Genomic DNA, 19,403 nt, shown 5'->3' with positions numbered 1-19,403 from the left:
TTCCAGCAGCCACCTGAACGCCACCAAAAGTCTGTGGATTACACAAAACTCATTATTGGGATCGAACTAGGGGGATATATAATTTCTCCCCTCCGCTTTTTTGTAAATTGCATTAGTAATTGTAACAGGCTGGCTTTGTTTTAGAAAGCAGCCTGGAGAGAAAGTGACCCACATCCTTTCCTATCTGATAAAATACTAGGGAGTCCAGAGTTACCACATGATTCAGAGACAGTAATATTTTTAATTCTTACCACTGATCAAATACCTAGTCCTGGTGATTTGCTTATATGGTGGCAATCTACCAATGCAAGTCCTGTAAAGGGATCATCGAGTCCAACACTACAGAGGAGAAAACAGAGTCCCCAAAATGCTCTCACTCAAACATCCCAACTCAAGTTTAACTCACCATACTGTGTTGCTTCTCAGCCAGACTCAGAGAAGTGGCCATAGACTTAAGAGTACTGGCAGGCAGAGTATCAGAATAATAAACATTTTGGGTTTCAATGTTAAATTAAGCAAATGCAGTGCACAAACTAGATGACGATGGTGATGATAATGATAACAGTTGCTAATATTTATTAAGCACTTGCTAAAAGCTGCGTTGTCTCCAATTAATTCTTTGCATGTAATTAACCATTTTATCCTTACAACAACCCTACGAAGCAAGTAGGATTAGCATTCCCACTTTATAGGACAATAGTGTTGGTAAGAAACTGAGGCACAGGGACATTAAGAGCCTAGTAAGTAATGGGGCCAGACATTCTGGCTTCAGAGCCCACATCTTTAATCCCTTTGTTAAGAACCACACAAGAGGTCTATGGAAGACAAGAATGTTAATCTGGGTAGGGGCTGAATCCCTAAGGATTTGAATCCAATAATACCTTGGTTAGTACCTTGGATAGAGGTCCAAGTAGAACTGTCCCAATACTTCTCCTGTGGCTTTATCCTTCACAGTGTAAAGTGTGACACTTTTATTCCACACATGAGGATCTGCCACTTGTTCAAACGAAAGTCCCAACAACTCCTGGTAGATGTTCAGCAAGCCTTCGGTGACCACTTCAATGGGGAAGTATTCCTTGAGGATCTCTTGGTCTATGGAGTACTTGAGTTCTTCTGTCTGAGTCATGTAGTAATGCAGATCCCAGGCATTGATTTTTCCATCATATTCAAAACCTTTCTCTTCACATTCCTGTTTCTTCAAATTCAAAATAAACTCTCGTTCTGCCTCACCCAGGGGTTTTAATTTCTGGCTTAAATCATCTGTGAGGGAAGTGGGAAAAGTCAGCAATCTATTGCTCCTAGAAGGTGGGGACAGGGGAAGGGAAAGGGGTGAAAAGGAAAGCAGGCTCCATATGACAGCCCTGTTGTTTCAAGGTAATTTGTGTTATAGGTTCCTCTCCCCTTTTACTGTGGAGCACCACCCACAATAGGCCCCAAACTTCTTCACAGCTAAACTTCCTCAAAGCTGAAGTTTATCTCAGAGAACTCTGACAGGAGAATGTTATAATTCAAGGAAAAAAGCAGGGGTGAAACTCAACTCATATACAGATTATTTGTCAAGAAGATAAGGCTTCTCAGAAAGGCAGGAAAAATAAATCAATGTGACCTGTGACTACTCTAGTATTACTAACAAGGGTTCAATGCCTCTGATGGCCATGGGTTTAGTTATCACTACCCTATTTCCTGTGAAGAAGGTCTATTTGGACACAGAAAGTCCACTTTATAGAGGGATTCACTCATTACTTCATACTGTGGTCAACTGTTGACTCTTTTCCTGTATTGGCTAAATGAATCACTCTTATGATGTATTTTATTCTTCACGAGTTTGGGGTGTATAGGTAAGGCAAACACAGGTTCGCCTCTGTAAGAGGCATGTCCGCTCCGGAGGCAGCCCAGAGTGGGAGGTGCAGGCCGCAGCCTGAGGAGTGCTGTGAAGAGAAAGAAGGAGGCTCACAGGAGACAAAAGAGAGGTGATTCTGAGTGGGCCTGTCAGGGAACGGGTGAGTACAGGTAGCAGAGGACAGCTCACATGGGAATATGCCAATTTCAAATTACAGGGAAACTACTTAATGAATTAAGTTAATCAGGTAGTTCTCAAGGAAAATTTTTAGTATATGCAGTTACAACATTTTTATCAAACCCTATTAACTCCCTGAGCCATTGTCTGTATAACATGCATCGAGATTATGGCAATTACCTGTTCACATCTCTGTTGTTTCCACTCAGGGAATGTTCAACTGAGAAATGGACCTCATTTAATTCCTCTCTGTGATTATTCACCATTTAGCATACTGCCTATGCAGAATAGTTATTTCATAAATGTCTCATGAATGACTAAATGAATTATTAGTAACAAATAACTACCGTTATGGGGCACCTGCTACATGTCACATCTGCGCCAGCATATACACTAATAATGCAAGGAATGGCCATGGAGGACATGGTGGAGTAAATCTTTGGCTGAAGGCTGATTTGAACTCATTATTCAAAATCTCCAACTTAATTAAGCTAATAAAAAACAGACTACATACTTTGACTAGTTGTTAAAGTCTGAAAGGGGTCAATGAAGAAAGTAAAAAAAAAAAAACATACTTTCATAAACTCTGGTTAAAGAAGATTACATAAAAAATCAATACCCACACCACAGCTGTCATTCAACCATTTTCACTAAGATGGAAGAGAAAATCAGAGTGACTGCTGCGACAGTGACACACGGACTGAGATGGGGACAGGGAGGAGTGACAGAATACCAGTAACTAAAGGTCATGGACGCAAGAACCATGGTTTTAAAAAGAGTGAAAGTGATGTTAAATAAATGTGAATAGAGTTATTACATAATAGTTTGATGATTATTGTTTTTGTATTACTTTTTATATAGTAAGTGGCTTCTGGAATAGAAAATGTTTATTTTTTGTTTATACATGTTTTATTTTCATTTGTTATTTCTCAGCTTATTTCATATGAACTCATAAGTAGCTATACTATAACTACAAACACTAAAGGGCAGTGAACAAAACCAAAGCTAATATTCTCTGTTACAATCCTAGATGTCTTGTTAGACAGTAATACAACAAATCCCGATCAAGTTCTGACTGGTGTGGCTCAGGGGGTTAGATGTCGTCCTGTAAAGTGAAAGGTTGTCAGGTTCAATTCCCAGTCAGGCATATGCCTGGGCTGGGAACCAGGTCCCAGCTGGGGGTGTTGTGAGAGGCAACTGATTGATATTTCTCTTGCACATACATGTTTCTCTTCCTCTCTTTCTCTCTTCCTTTCCTCTCCTCTAAAAATAAATAAAGTAAAATAAAATAAAATCCCAATCAAGATACAATATAGAATGAAGCAAGGACTATAATAGTAATATAAACCACGGGCACCCTTAAAAACCAAGCACGTTTCTAATACATAGTTGAGTGATCAATAAATTCTCTTGAATAAAGTAACAAATAAGATGTCCTCAAAAGCATATTAGAGTCTAAAGCCCTCTGTCCAGTTGGGATCATGCAGCAAAACAGTCATCGAAATGGAAATACATAACTAATCTTAAAAAAGAACTAACACTAGGAAGGCTGTTCATGGCTTGTACTCTTCGCGGTGTTCATTTCAAGGACAAAGTCAGCATGTGAACTGTAGCCGAGTAGTCTGGCGACTTTGGCCCTCAGTGGGAGTAGTTGCTGCAGAATTTTGGTGTTTTCCTAGTAATAACAATAACAACAAAATAAACATATAACAATTAATTGGATCTAAAACACTGAGTTATTACATGTATTTTTAGGTTTGCAAAACTGTCAAATATTTTTAGACCATCTCAACTTCTAATAAATTATTTCATTTCAGTGTTCCAGACTTTTACTTTTTGATTCATGACCCAATTGTACTTCTGAAACAACTAACCTTTTAAACATCAGGAGATAGTTACAACGTCTTAATAATATTTTAGATACAGTAAACTTAAGAGTGAAAATGTAGTTTTAAGGACTATAGCGAATCCATATTTAGTCTCATTGATAGGACTGCACCAAATCTTGGTACCTAAATTATTTTTTCATTGTGGCAATATTTGTAACATAACACAAAATACAAACATAACACAAAATTTGTAACTAACTTCATACCCATTAGTATGGCTATTATTTAAAAAAAAAGAAAATAAGCGTTGATGAGGATGTAGAAAATTTGGAATCTCTGTGCATTAATGATGGAAATGTAAAATGGTGCAGCTGCTGTGGAAAACAGCACTGGGATTCCTAAAAAAAAAGAAATTAAGAAATTAAACACAGAATTACCATATGATTTAGCAAGGACTCAGCTATTTGTACAACTGTGTTCACTGCAGCATTATGTGAACATCAGTCAAGTGGTGGAAGCAATCCAAATGTCCATCAGTGGGTAAAGGGATAAAGAAAATGTGGTTTATACATATAATGAAATACTATTCAGCCTTAAAAAGGAAAGAAGTTTTGACACATGCTAGAACGTGAGTAAATCTTGAAGATATACATGGTGGTGACAGTCGCACAACAATACTTAAGACCACAGAACTCTACATTTAGAAAATGTTTCAGAGATTTTTCTCAAATTATTGCACATTTCCTATTACTTTGTTTGTAACAAAATACAAATAAAGATACTGTCTTAACTCCAGACATTTTCATCTCTCCCAAATGCAATTCTATACCCATTAAATACTATCTCCCCTTGCCCCCTCCCCCTGCCCCCAGCATCCACCATTGCACTTTTTGTCCCTGTGAATTTGTTCCAGGAACCTTGTGTACATGGGATCATACCACATTAGTCTTTTTGTATCTGGCTTATTTCACTCAGCATAACCTTGTTTTTAAACAATAAAAGAAAAAGTAAATAAATGTTGAGGTCATAGAAAAACTACTCCTGATGATTAAATAAGCAAATCATTTCTAGACATGTTTCTAAGGAAGATCACACACCAAAGTCAAACTACCTGGGTCCCAAAGTTTGCTTGACCACTTACTGGTTGTCTGACAGTTGGCAAGTGCCTTAACCTTTCCAAGCCTCAGTTTTCTTACCTGCAGGATACAGGTAATGAAAGCAGCTCAGTCATGGGGTAAATGAAGATTCAAATGAAAATATATGGAAGTACATAGAAAAGTGCCTGGAACCAGGACAAACTCTATGTAATTATGTTATAATTACTATTATTTTAAAATTAGGACAGAAACATGGATATAAGGAACACACAGTTTAATTCTCCAAGTTCTAAAATTAACTGATATGAGTTTTTCTTTCACCTTTTTCAGTTTCCCTAGACCTTCTCTCCAGGCTGCCAATTTTCTCCCAATATCTATTCCTCCATTCTTCTCCCTAGTACTAGAATTCTCTGAGTTTTTGCCAGATGCAAGGTTACCTGACTAGCCTTCCAGACTTCCTGAAAGCTAGTTGTGGGACCGTGGAATATGAATGAGGTGTTGACTGAAATTTCTGAGTCATCTCTTTATAGATGCTTGCATTGCCAGCTGTGAACTAAAGGTGACAACCATGACCTTGGAAACCACATGCTGAGTGCGGTAGAGCTAGCCTCCAGCTCTAGAATATTCACCTCAGTATTGTTGGTTTCAAGAGAAATAAACCTTTTTTAAAGAAATGTTGTCAAACACATAACATAAAATATGCCATTCTAACCATTTTTAAGTGTACAATTAAGTGGCACTAATTACACTGAAACTGTTGTACAACCAATACCACTATCTGTTTCCAAAACCCTTCCGACACCCCAAAATAAACTTGGTAACCATGAAGGAATACCTCCCCAGTCTCCCCAGCCCTAGGTAACCATTAATGCTTTCTGAAGAGAAATAATGTTTATTTATTTGCATCTCTGTGTTTTTGGTTGACTTTTGTATAGTTCTTTCAGCTATACTCTAATACCCACAGGACTGATACTAGGAAGAGGATGCTGCTATAACAAAAATGAAAAACATGCAGGGGTGGAAGGTAAGGACACAGACACTACAGGCTGGGAAGCTGGGAATCCTCATTACACCAGGGATCACACTTGTTAAAACTCTTGCTTGCCGTAACTCGGAAGGCAGGCCAATTCCCTACTGAGTCTTAGCTGTAGGGGAATTGTTTGGGAAAACTAATAATGATGTGTGTTTGTTTGTATCTGTTACTTTGAGTAAGATTACACGAGAAAGATGTGCTTAAGGGAGAGCTGGTCAGTTTGCAAAGACAAAAGGGAAAGAGTTTCTCTGAGAGGTCCTGCCCATAGTCTGGGGCTTCAGATGGCTGGAGGTGCCAATTCCCCTGTAGCCCAAAGTCAGGAGCAAAGACTATGACTCGGAGGTACTGAACTGCAGAGATTTATCTAAGAATGCTGCATTCCTCCTGAAGCCTACCATTTTCAGGCGGCTCTGAAGTAGACACCATGACATTGAGGAAGAGCAGAAAGGGCATGATACAGGAACCGGTACAAAAGAAAGGATTTGGTAGGTTTAAGAACTATGAACAAAAGCAATATCTGGGTATAGTTATTTTAATGTGAATCTGAGTGGAAACAACAGACAGAAAACCTACTGAGGTTTTGAATGAATTTTATTCCTGCCTGAAAGGAGACCCAGTAAGTCCAATGGGTCATCCCAGGAGCTTCCCAGACACAGAATCCTTACAGTTCCTGCCAAACTGTGCTTCCCGTTGTTTCCTTTTCCAAATGGGAGTTTGTACTATGGCCATTCTGTTCCTATTCTACCACTGGTGTATGTGTGCTGGGGGTGAGTGGGCTAGACAGCCAGTCTTTCCTTTCATAGGTTGCTAGCTAGATCATGAGAGGCTACAACTGGGGAGGACTGTGTATCACCCAGAGAGACTAGTCTTTGAGCTCAAGGCAGTAACGGGGTGGGATCCGAGGCCTGGTGAATGGGGAAAACAGGCACTCATGTTTACTTGGACAGACTGTGGTGCGGCTGGCTAGTTGACTCCTAATATCCATTTCTAATTCTTCCTTATTTCCTTTTAGTGATAGAATCCACTCAGCTGAGCAAATGGCTATCAGTTGAAGACTACATTTCCCAGCCTCCCCTGCAGCTAGATATGGCTACACAATGGAATTTGGGTCAATGTGATATGCGTATAGTTGATATATGTCATTTCCAGGTCTTTTTTTCTTAAAGATACCTGCTCTGTACTTTATTTTCCCTCTTCCTTACAGATGGGGAAATGATGACAGTTAAAATGCCCTTGGAAGTCACTGAGGAGAGAGAGATGCTCCACCAGCCCCTGACTACTGACTTGGGAGAAGAATGCAACTTTAAGTTTATTTAATCCATTCTATTGGTATTACAATAGCTTAGCCTGTGGCCATACCAGGCAAGTTGTCGATGGGCATCATCATTCTAGGTCTGAGGGATTAGGAGGCAGAATGCTCATACAAATAGAAATACTAGTCTCTGAGCTGGCTTCAGCATTGGTTAACAAAGCAAACCCTTTACTTAAAGTCTTCTACCAAAACAAACAAAAAATGAACCAACCAACCAAACAAACAAGAAACCAAACATTCACAAGTACCTCTTTGCATCTTGTATTAAAAGCCATTTCCATTTTCCTTCTGGTTTCTGGGATACAACATTTCTTCATGACAGGAAAGTAGTGAGGATATTTTAAGGTAATTTTATACTTGTCATCATCTGTTTTCTCTAAACTCTCAATGAAATCATCAGGAAGAGCACCTGCAAAAAATTCTCTAATTACTGTTTAATTTAACATTGGCATGGTGCCATTATGAACTCCAGGAATTTTGTGGGGGAATTAAAATTCAAATAAAATGACAATTCTTATAGTATCAAGGGGGGTGGTGCTTACAGAACAGGTGCCTTAGGAGATGCTAACTCAGTATATGAAGAGGCTTCAGTGTACTTGTGCAGATGGTATTTTGTTGGAGAACAGGCAAATTAAGCCGAGGATAGAAGAAGAGACTAGTTAAAGTTACACTGTAGAAGACACTGTAAGGAAAAAAATTTTCAGGGAACTGAAGGCTGTTCAATAACAGCATAAGTTATCCAAGACAGATTATGAAATCTTCTCAGGACTGTCTCTAGAAACAGTATTCACTCGTATTATCCTATACCCCAGGCATGGTTTGGTTGTCTTTTCTGTAGAGGGGAGGTAGATTCTGTAGAAGGGACTGGACCCTTTTTTAAACAATTCTTTTAACTTTGATTTGGCAAACTGTGAGGTGACATTATCTGCTGGGATTATATAATTTAATAATAGAAACATAACAAAATTTTACCAAGTTCAGCCTTGGAAAATACAAGAAAGGTATCATCCTCATTGAGGTTTTTGTTAAAGTCAATGCACAGTTCACTCATTCTTTTCTTCATTGCTTTGATTTCCTAAAACAAAATACAAATATAGGACCTTAACAATAAAAACAAATCTCTTATTGTTATCATTATCAGTCAAGTAAGTTTCACTTTATATGAATATTGACTTTTGTCTCCAACACCCAGGAAGTTCCTTTTTCTCTTTTCTTTTCTTTCTTTTTTTTTTTTTAAAGATATTATTTATTTATTTTTAGAGACAGGGGAAGGGAAGGAGAAAGAGAAGAAGTGAAACATCAATGTGAGATTGCCTCTTGTGCCCTTTACTGGGAACGTGGCCCGCAGCCCAGGCATGTGCCCTGACTGGGAACTGAACCAGTGACCCTTTGGTTCACAGGCCCTCACTCAATCCACTGAGCTACACCAGCCAGGGCAGGAAGTACTTTCTTAGACATGTGCTTGATTAGTTTGCTGCACTTTTGTATGTTTTGTCCATGAGTATCTGCATGTAACATGAACAAAATAGCAATCTGGTGATGTGTCAGGAATTTTCATAAAGTTGCAAGAACTGAGTAAAATTTAGGAGATAGAGTCAAAGCAGCATCTAGTACATAGTACACACACATTTGCTAAATGAATGAATGAATCTATTAGCCTGTTAATGATATTTTGAATCTTTTCTAATTCAAAATTTTAATTTAATAAATCAGTAGTTGCTACTGAAGTAAGCTAAAAGATGAGAACTGAATAATTCTATGGTTGCTTTAGGGAAAAAGGTTAGGTCGTAGTTTTTACACAGCCTTTTCAAATAAATGCGATTTAGGAGACTTAACATTCATCTAAAAAGTATCAGGTGGGAGATCAAAGGAAGCAGTATGAAGGGAACCTTGAGAAAAAACATGAAATTAATAAATAAAATTATTAACCTGTTTATTAAAATAGATTAATAAAATCTATTTATTAAAAGTGTCCTACTTTTCTGAAAACGCTAGCTAATGAAATTTACCTAAACCACACTGGCTTCCCACGTTGTGGCCCTGACCACAAGCATCGACACCACCTGGGAACTTGTCAGAAATGCAAATTCTTGAGACCCACGCAAAGTCCACTGAAACAAACTCACAGAGGTATGGGCTCTGGTGATCAGAGTTTTAACAAGCCCTCCAGGTAGTTCTGAGGGACACTCAATTTGACACACATAGTGTCATTTTCGGACATCCTGGTTGCCTGTCCAAGTTCCCTTCCACTGCCTCCATGCTCCACAGCAGCCATGTCGTTTGAGTGGGACCCAATTCTATCTGAAGTTCCAGGGGTGTGACCCCTGCACCAGTCGGGTAATCCTACCTGCACTACAGTAGTGACTGGCTCAGGTAACCCCGGCCTGGCACATGCCCAACAGGATTAGGCATATGATTGAATCCATTAGGACATGAAGAGAGGTATAATGGAAGCTTCTCTATGTCCTTCTAGTTGGCAGTGGCTTTTGATTTGCAGCCATTTTAGAAATAAAAGGAGCCACCTGTTAGCACTAACCATGAAGAAGACAGAGTAGAGGAATAGGAAAACCAGGTGGCCAAAACACCACTGGGCACCAGGAGCAAACTAGCCCATGAAGCCTGACCACCTCTGGACCTTCCAGTTATACAAGCAAGTAAATCTCTTCTTTTGTTTAAACTGTTCCAGCAGGGTGTTGTTAGCTACAGCCAAATCCATTTTAACTAATACAGTATTCATGTCCCAGACAGAGCTGATGATGGCAAGTCAGATAGTGAGATCAGTCAGGTTTCTTCTGTGAGTAGGACACAGAGGCTACAAGGTGTTCAAAGGGCATGTAGGTGGCACAAAGGCACCCATATCTCAGCAGTGCCTTCGGGTATATCTACCATGCTGACATCACTTGGTCTGCATTTCCTTTAAACTTGTTTCCAGTTCTACGCTCTCGAAGGATCACCTGGAAGTAAATCATGGGTTATTTTTTCCTTTCCAAAGAATGAGTTAATTCTGTAGCTGAGTTTAATTTCTGAAACTGGAAGATCTAACTGGCATTAGACAAAAGAAAAAGTTTGAGAAGCAGTTTTCACCAGCTAATCTCTCCGCCTTGAAGGGCCATATACTAATCATAGGGTGCTCCATTTCAAAGTGCTGGTTTTAAAACTCTCCATCATATGGATTTTATCACAAGTGCCCTGTCTCTGTAACCCCAAGGCAATGAAAATACTGAGACTGGAACTAGGTACTAGGAAATGTAAGACAGAGCAGAGCAAAGAAGCCCAGCACATATGACACAAATAACACTTGGATGCAGTTAAAGAAAAATTAAGTTACCAGTTCTTTGTCAGTCACCATGAGGTGAAGAGGAGTTGTATTGTAGAATTTAAAGCCACTGACTATCAAGTACATTGTAAATGGATTTTAATTATGCATTATTTCCCATATTAAAATATGCACTTCCCACTTTGTAGTTGTTGCATTATGTTTTACGTACTCCTTTTGTCCTCATAAGAAAACGAAACATAAACTCACACTTTGTACTTGATCTGGAAGATGGAGCCCATTTCTTTTTCCCATTTTAATTGACTTTTCCAAGTATCGTCTGGCCTCAGGCTTTATCTTCCCCGGATCACAGGTTTCCTAAAATGAAAGAGCATGACAACCACTCTGTTACTCCAGTGTCTGGGTAAATCATGAACTATGAGGCCGAAGGAAATTTATTCACCATCTCTGTGGCTACGAAGCATGTATGTGGTTATGAGGCAGGCCCTTCTGAAGACCTAATTTCTTTTCTGCTTTAGTGAGTCTCTGCTCATTTAAAACAGAAAAACTGAATAAATAAAACGCTAACCAGAACTGCCTGGCCTTGCATCTGAATCAAGACTGCCTGTACTATTTAAAAGTGTGATAATAAAAACATTTGCATAATCTCATTCTGAGCATTCTCTATGACCCAGTGGTCTTTTTTCCACAAAACATCCTCCTTATCACAAATCATCTGGATTTAATTTTCCATCATTTGCTAACCTGGTTCCACTTGAGAGGCAGGCATAAAAATAAAGAGCAAATTCTGCACAAATGGAGAGTGGGACTCTTTTGCCAACACACCAAAAAAGGTTTTGCAGCTTGATTAAACCTCAGCAAAAGGCTTCCAACGTTTTCAAAATGGCTCACTGTCACTTGGCAAGAGAGATGAGGGGACGACAGCAAGTTGCATCTGAACAGTTCTGTGGGGAAAGTGTGTCGGCACAGCACACGGAGGAGGAATGCCCGGCAGCACATTTCAACCTGCATGAGGCAACACCAACGGCACTCACTCAAGAGAACCAAGAGCCCTGGAGGAAAACAGAAAATTCCCCTGGCCGCAGCAAGGTATAAAAACACCAGATGTTTCTTCAAAACAGGTGCCAAATATACGTGGCACATCTGGAAGGCTGGTCAGCTCGTGGTCCTGGGAGGAAATGGACTCCAGACAGAGGAGTGACAGATTCAGTTTGGTTGAAGGCCAATGAGGGACTTGTCTCTACGGTCACAGGGACCTACCACTGGTTGCACTCTCTCTCCATGAAAGACCTGGGCTATCCATCCCTGAGCTTTATATTTTCCAACTAATTAGATCTCTAAAAGAACTAATTAGATCTTAGCTTTAGAACCTGTGTTTTAGATTGTTGGCACAAGGCTCTTGCTGCAATAATTCTGTAATTTTTAACATTTTGTTGTAGCAGGTAAATAGAGTTGTACTCTAAATGAGGGTACTACTTAACAAGAATCTCTGTCTCACCTTGCCTACCAATAAAAAATTTTATGTCACAGTAGTAAAGTACTTGTTCATAGATTACTCACAGTTTCCTCTGCCTTTATTCTCAGTGGAGGCAGAGAACAATTAGACTCATTTTTCCAAAATAACCTCCTTTTATGTCCTTGGGGCATTTCCGAGCATGCTGGCATGACTGGAGTTGGAACCCTCCCTGGCTGGCACTGGCACACATTGGGATCTCAGCAGCAGGTGTCTACAATGGGCAGACATGCAGAACAGCCACGGAGACAAACTGGGCTATGGGCTGGGTCCCTCAGGGATGGCCAGCAGTTCAAATCAGTGTTCATGTGGATGTGACGGATGGCCTGAGTTGTTGATGGCTGGCTTTAACAGTGCCAGGAAGGCTGTCCTGAGGTGTGGGGCAGAACAGCAGGAGTTTCTAGATAGTACAATACTACAAGTTGTAAGGTTGGGAATGCAGGCAGTAGCTTTATGTAGTGGGGGAGAGGGAAAAAAAAAACCCTGGTAATAAGGGCCTGGGTAAGTTGTGCAGGGCCCAAGTGAGCAGGTGGAGCTCCAGGGCAGAGACCCTTCCCAACAGGGCAGTGAGCCAAGACAGAAGCCAAGCACACAGCTCGATAGCAGTGTGGGTACCTGGGTTCCAGGGGTTAGTTCACTGGGTCACATTTAGCCCTGAGGTTGGGACAGAGGCTCATCACAAGGCTCACCAGCTAATGTAAATGGAATTACTCTACACTCAGGGTGGGCTTTCATTCTAAGTGGGCCTGGATTTGCCATTCCTGGACTGCTACTTCAGAAAGCCTGGAAGTATAAAAGGGGGTAGGTCCCCCAAACCAGAATTATCTTCTGGAGGGCAAGCCTCTTGTAGTACAAGCTTTCCCAGCTAGGTGAGTGTTCTAGGAACCCATCTGTATCAGTATGCCAGCTGGCCTTGTTGTGAGAGGCTGCATTTGGCTTCAGTGCCTTTTTTTTGAAGACTCCTTCAATGCATCTGCCTATTTCAAGATGGGTGATTTACGTGCACACCTGCCCATATCCCACTGAGTGTTCAGCAGTTTTTGACCAAAAATGGCATGACCCCCCCGTTGCCCCACACTGCCCATTCGCCTAATCTCATCCTGAGCAACTTTTTTCCCTAGATGAAAAAAGTCCTTAAATGGAAACATTTTACTCATGTGAAAAAAAAAACCCCCAAAACCAGCAGGAATACTAAAAGGCCTCAAAATCAAGGAGTTCAAAACAGTTTTGAGCAGTGAAAAAATGTCTCAATAGGTGTATTACATCAAATAGAGAGTACTTTGAAGGTGACTGAAGTTTAAATATGTAAGAATAAATATATAATTTTTTATAAATAAATTCCAGGGTTTTTTGGGTCCCCTTTCATACTCAGTACAGTCAACTCCAAATTCATGACCTAGATTAGGTAAAACTACTTACACTCCAAATAGGTAATACAAGTGTAAACAGGGGGAAGAATGTTCTGAGAAAAATCAGTCCTAAATTAGGTCTAATTAAAATGTGACTAATCATCTGTTACCAAAATATGCGACTTACCACAAAAATGACACTTAACAAAAATCTGACTCAATATAACCAGACACACTTTGCCAGTCCGACTCTGAGGTTGAGAACTCTCTGAAGGTCTCTGGTAGGAATAAGGCGCTTCTGAAAAGTGCTTCTGAAGCACATTCCTGTCCCAGAGTGGATCAGGATCATATTCTCCCTTCCACTCGCCAGGCAAGGTCACACTTACTGCCCAAGGATTTTCTAAGAGGGAATCAGTCAACACTTCTTGCCGGCTCTGTGGTAGCCGCACCTTCCTTCCTGAACAAGAACTTGATCTCCTTGTATCTGCCCCAGGTCTCAGGCCTTTTGGGGTGAAGTTTCTCCTTTGTAGGAGTAGGGGTAGGTGGGGTGGGGGAATGCTAAAAGGTCTCTGAAGTAATTTTCAAGTTTATATAAGCTGACACCAGAGCCCTTTTTAAAGCTCTGCGGTGACAAGATTTAGTCTTCCCCTAACTTCCTCCTGTAACAAAGAGCTTTTATGAAAAAGTGTGAATATGCACACACACACACACACACACACACACACTTACATATATGTTTGTATCTTGTACACTCGTTTTACAGGCTGAGGGTGAAGGAGTTTCCTAAGATCACATAGCTTTTTAGGGTAAAAATGGGGGTAGAAATAAATTCTTCAAATTCTTAGTTTAGTACTTTGTCCAACATACCATAAAACTACAATGCCATCCTTAATTCATAATTCTTTAGCATTTCATAATACAAAGTGAAGAATTGTCCTAGTTTCCTTGAAATCCTGCCCACCTTCTGTCTCATGATTTTTGTCTTTTTCTTCACAAGACATTCACACATCTAGTTTCTAAAATATGTAAATGACAAATTATTTTAGTGGGATTTACTGTGTTGTGCATTCAAAGCAGAAATCACAACGCAGTTAAAAGAACTCTGGGGATTAAGCTAGTGTATTCCTCTGAATACCATTTAGAGAAATGGATTCACAAACTTCAAATATGCTAGAGAAATATAAGTCAACGGAGTATGATAATACAGACACTATTACTGCAAAAGCTTACACAGAGGTATAACTTGTTTAATTAAATGTGTTCTACTTAGTTTTTTTCTGTTGTGTGTGTTTTTTAATCAGTACATTCACAGTTAGGTTTCTGTCCTATTACTATGAAGAGGACTTCCTTGGCAACTGCCTACTTTCAGGACAGAAGGGCTGCCGAAAGCCCTGCTCGCTGACTGCCAACTCAGGGGACCATGGCAAGACTCACTGCTTTTGTGTGGGTCCCAGGCAGCAGGAGGACACCAGCGGTGTGGAGCCACACAGCATGACTGGTTCAGATCCAGATGACACACAATTACTGAGCTCCTAGGCATGCCAGGCACCAGGGAAACAAAGATGAATATCTTTGAGGTATTTTAAATCATATGAAGGAGAAAAAGATACATTAGCAAGTAATGTCTACCATGTAGTGAATGAAAAGAGAGGTAAGTACTTGGGAAGCGAAAAAGGTGCCTATCTAATGAAGAAACAAAGGCAAGGTTGTTGATGCTTTATATGGGATCCCTAGGCTTTTAAGAGCTTGACAAAAGGCGCACGTTTCAGTGGTATTGACTATGACCAATGACTAGACTCAGTATGTTTCAAAATCCAGAAGGCCTGGTAAGTAAAAGAAATTACCATTATCATACTGAATTTTGGACATAGGTTTCTTCCTTCTTCCCCCCTTACTCCTTTCTTTCCCTTCTTCTTCTCTCTCTCTCTTCTCTGCCATGGTTTTAAGGCACAGGTTTGTGTATTTTATTTTGGCACTAGGTCTCTATGACTGTTCAAGTACATGACAGTATTTAATCTCATGATATATTCATTTACAATCAGGGCTGTCCAACCTTTTGGCGTCTCTGGGCCACACTGGAAGAATAAGAGTTGTCTTGGGCTCCACATTAAATATATAAACACTAACAAAAACAAAAAAATCTCATTATGTTTTAAGTAAATTTACGATTTTGTGTTGGGCCGCATGCATAGCCATCCTGGGCCACATGCCACATGTGGCCCACAGGCTGAGGGTTGGACACACCTGATACACTGTAACATTAAAACTCTACTGTTTAAACCATTAGCTAGCTAAGATGAATTGGCAAGGCCAGAGCCCACAGCTCTAAAAAAATATATGCAAATAATATTACAATAGATACCTGTATTTCCCAATTTAGCTTGCATAATTCAGACTATTTCACTGAAAAATCCCTCTTCTGTAGTTATTTCTTAGCAGGCCACTGGAATAAAATATCGTGTGCCTGGATTGTTTTATTATGAAGACACTATATTTTTCTTACCAATATGGATGAAAAGAGCAGCTGTAAAACCTTTTTTGATCTTTGTTGGCTTTTTAGCCAACAATTGAGAAATCTTTGTCAGGACTGGAGAATGAGATTTGCCATTTACTGAAATGCTCGACTGTAGCATAGAACTGATACTGATACTTCTAGATTTTAACAAACACTGCCCAAATAAACAACTATTTGTCAAGGAAGGTATTTAAAGGTAACTAAATTTACCAAATAAGCTCCAATGCATAAACAAACACTACAGTTATTTTTTATTATTCTGCTGTAGCTTTAACAGACATTGTAAAAGCTCCTAAAAATATGCACATAATAATCCATACAGATGAGGGTAATTACTCTATTTGGAAAAAGGAAAAATTATGAGACCTAATCTGAAACCACTATAAATTATTACAACAAAACCTGGAAGTGGCCCTGGCTGGCATAGCTCAGTGGATTGAGTGCGGGCTGGGAACTAAACTGTCCCAGGTTCAATTCCCAGCCAGGGTACATTCCTGGGTTGCAGGCCATAACCCCCAGCAACCGCACATTGATGTCTCTCTCTCTCTATCTCCCTCCCTTCCCTCTCTAAAAATAAATAAATAAAATATTTAAAAAAAAAAAAAAAACCTGGAAGTGGACCAGCCCAGACAAGTACACAAATCTGATGGATGCACCGGTGTTCCTGCGGTCCCTACCCTGTGCTAGTCTACCATCTCGCCTACTACAGAGACAGCAACTTGTTCTCGAACTTGGTGGGGCCAGCCCACAATATATACAAAATTTAAAAGCATAGGAAGAAAAGAAAGAAAGAAACAAAAGAAAGCATAGCAGAGAAACCTAAAGGGAAAAAAAAAGAAATCTAAAGTGACAACCTCCCATATTTTGTTAACATTCATAAAAATCAGAGATGGTGAAACAGTAATAAAAACATCTAACTCAGTAATATTTGATATACTACTTTTTATAAAATGTTTTATTATATCATATAAAACATTTGATATACTGCTTTTTTATTAAGATGAAAATACCTTTAAATTTTTCTAAATTAAAGTACAGGTGGCATGTAATATTATATTAGTTTTACGTGTGCAAGATAGTGATCTGACATTTATATATCTTATGATGTGATCACCATGCTAAGTCTAGTAACCATTTGTCTGTATGGTTCCATTTATATGAAATACCAGAACAGGCAAATCCACAGACAGAAAGCAGACTGGCAGTTGCTGGGGCTAGGGGAGGAGAAAAGGGGAGTGACTGCGCTGCTTAATGGATATGGGCTGGAAATACCTTTTAGAGGCTAGAAAATCCCAAATGAGGACTTAGAAGTCAGGATGAAAACAGTGAAAGAAAATGAGAGATTCCTAGGAATGTTTTAAAACACATATGTAATACACAGATTGAATGGAAATTAGATTATTGGGAATGAAATAAAAATAGATTGTAAAGGCCATAATTTGAATCCCATAAATAACTGGGATCAAAAAGAATTTAGTTAATAAAAAATAATCATAAAGTACTTTTAATTTGTTATTTTTATAGTGCCAAAGATGAACAATTCTGAACCACAGAGATGATTATAGATTATAGGGTAAAAAATGCTTGTCTGACATGAGGGAGCAGACGGTATACACTCTTATATGTCTATGTTAAGTCTTTTTTTAAAATTTTTTTTATTTTAATCTTTGTTCAAGTATAGTTTTCTCCCTTTTACTCCCATTCCAGCCCACCCACCCAACCCTCCCCACTTCCCTCCCATTACCACCCTCCCCCTAGCTTTTGTCCATGTGTCCTTTAAATTTGTTCATGTAAACCCTTCCCATTCTCCCCTGAAATTCCCTCTTCTCTCCCCTCTGGTCACTGTCAGTCTGTCCTCTATTTCAGTGACTTTGTTTATATTTGCTTTTTCTTTGTTTTGTTGTTACGTTAGGTCTTGATCACATATTCTATAGTAGGCTGCAAATAAAACATCTGATATACTGCTTTTTTTATTTCAACTGTCAAAATTTGCTAAAAGGAACAAAATTGTTGAGATTTTTGCATAAAGGAGCATGCAAAAATGCATAGGATTATAAAATATTAGCTGTTTCTTAAACAAATTGCTGATGTTTTTAAAAAATCATGAAATTAAAAATTCAAAACAAAGATAAGCTAAAAATGCTAGAAATCCAATCAACACTGGTGATGAAGAGACCAAATACACTCCAGTCAGACCCGCCTGCAACACTCACTACCCATGATTTCCACGCTAATTCTGAAAAGTGCGAAGGTCGACTGGCGTGGGACAGCAGCAAGTCACCAACACGATGGCCGAGACCACGCGATGTCTACAGATAAACAACTCAATTCCATTTGCTTCTAGTTGATGTGATCTATTATAAACCTTGCCATATTTTGAAAATTCAAAGAGGTGTTTCAATTGAACCATCAACTTCATGGTGGCTAAGAAGCCTTAGATTTATAGATGTACATTCTTACACTTGGTCTTTAATCTTAAGTGAATACAATTAGCAGCTAAACATAAACCTCAGTGGTATAATATAACATGGTGCTATGTCTATTGTTAATAGTAATTAGAAAAAAAACCTAGGAGCATCAAGTACTTTTCATTGCTGGCCAAAGGCTTTAGGTTTTTATTGCAGATTTTTTTCTTTTAAAGAGATTCATAACATCATTTACCTGTAAGTGAACAATTCTCAGAAATATATCTTCTCTCATGCTCATCTCGATATCAAAACGAGAAAGCCTTTTATCCGCTTCTGTGCTTGCTGCCCGTACTTCTTTGTCAGAGGAGACATGCTGAGGGAAGTCCAGCATGGTTCGTTCCACTGTTAACACAGGAGAAAACGGTAAGGACTCATCAAGTAAGTATTAAGAAAAATACCTCCTGTCTAGATGAATGATTATCCTGATAAAAGTTTTCATTTTAGACTTTCTATAAAGGTTCCTAAGGCTATCAAAAAAAAAAAAAAAAAAACAACAGCATTTAATGCAGGGCTTGGCTGTCCCAGTGGCATTATTAGGAACAAGAAGCCTGTGCAGTAAGCATTTATTAATGTATGTTTTGGATGTGATTTGCAAACTGGGAATACAGAAAGATAAAGGCATAGTTCTTAGGCTGAGGAATTTTATAATTTGGCAACTTGGGGTGGGGAACAGTGCATATAAAAAAAGAATACAGGATAGAGCAGGTTATGAATGGGATAGTAACTGAAAGGCAGCAATGCTGAGGGCTGGGCACTGTGCAGAGCCTCATGGAGAAGGCTGGACCTGAGAGGATAGCGGGGCAAAAGGAAGCGCTCAGTGGAGGGTTGGAGAAGCAGAGAGTGCAGGTCTGGGGAAGGGCAGGGACAGAGGATGTTTAAAAAAACTTAGTGGTATAGGACTTTATTTAGAATAGAAGTTCTTAACCTTCATTATAGACTTCTTAAAGAATTTAATCTAAGTTACGGGCCCTCCCCCCAATGCAAACATTCACA

At 39.3% G+C, this 19,403-nt stretch overlaps 1 protein-coding gene across 1 annotated transcript in view; it reads right to left on the bottom strand.

The window, feature by feature from the left end:
* The window catches only part of NLN (neurolysin), a 42,740-nt gene that overhangs the window by 20,727 nt on the left and 2,610 nt on the right, over positions 1–19,403 (bottom strand). Inside the window, 6 exon segments of the mRNA XM_036020066.1 lie at positions 894–1,275; positions 3,572–3,692; positions 7,537–7,697; positions 8,261–8,363; positions 10,815–10,922; positions 18,604–18,752. Of these exon segments, the coding sequence (XP_035875959.1) occupies positions 894–1,275; positions 3,572–3,692; positions 7,537–7,697; positions 8,261–8,363; positions 10,815–10,922; positions 18,604–18,752 (1,024 nt within the window).

Source organism: Phyllostomus discolor, chromosome 3 (assembly GCF_004126475.2).
Source record: "Phyllostomus discolor isolate MPI-MPIP mPhyDis1 chromosome 3, mPhyDis1.pri.v3, whole genome shotgun sequence".
Taxonomy (NCBI): Eukaryota; Metazoa; Chordata; class Mammalia; order Chiroptera; family Phyllostomidae; genus Phyllostomus; species Phyllostomus discolor.
This window is presented reverse-complemented; position numbering and strand designations above follow the sequence as displayed.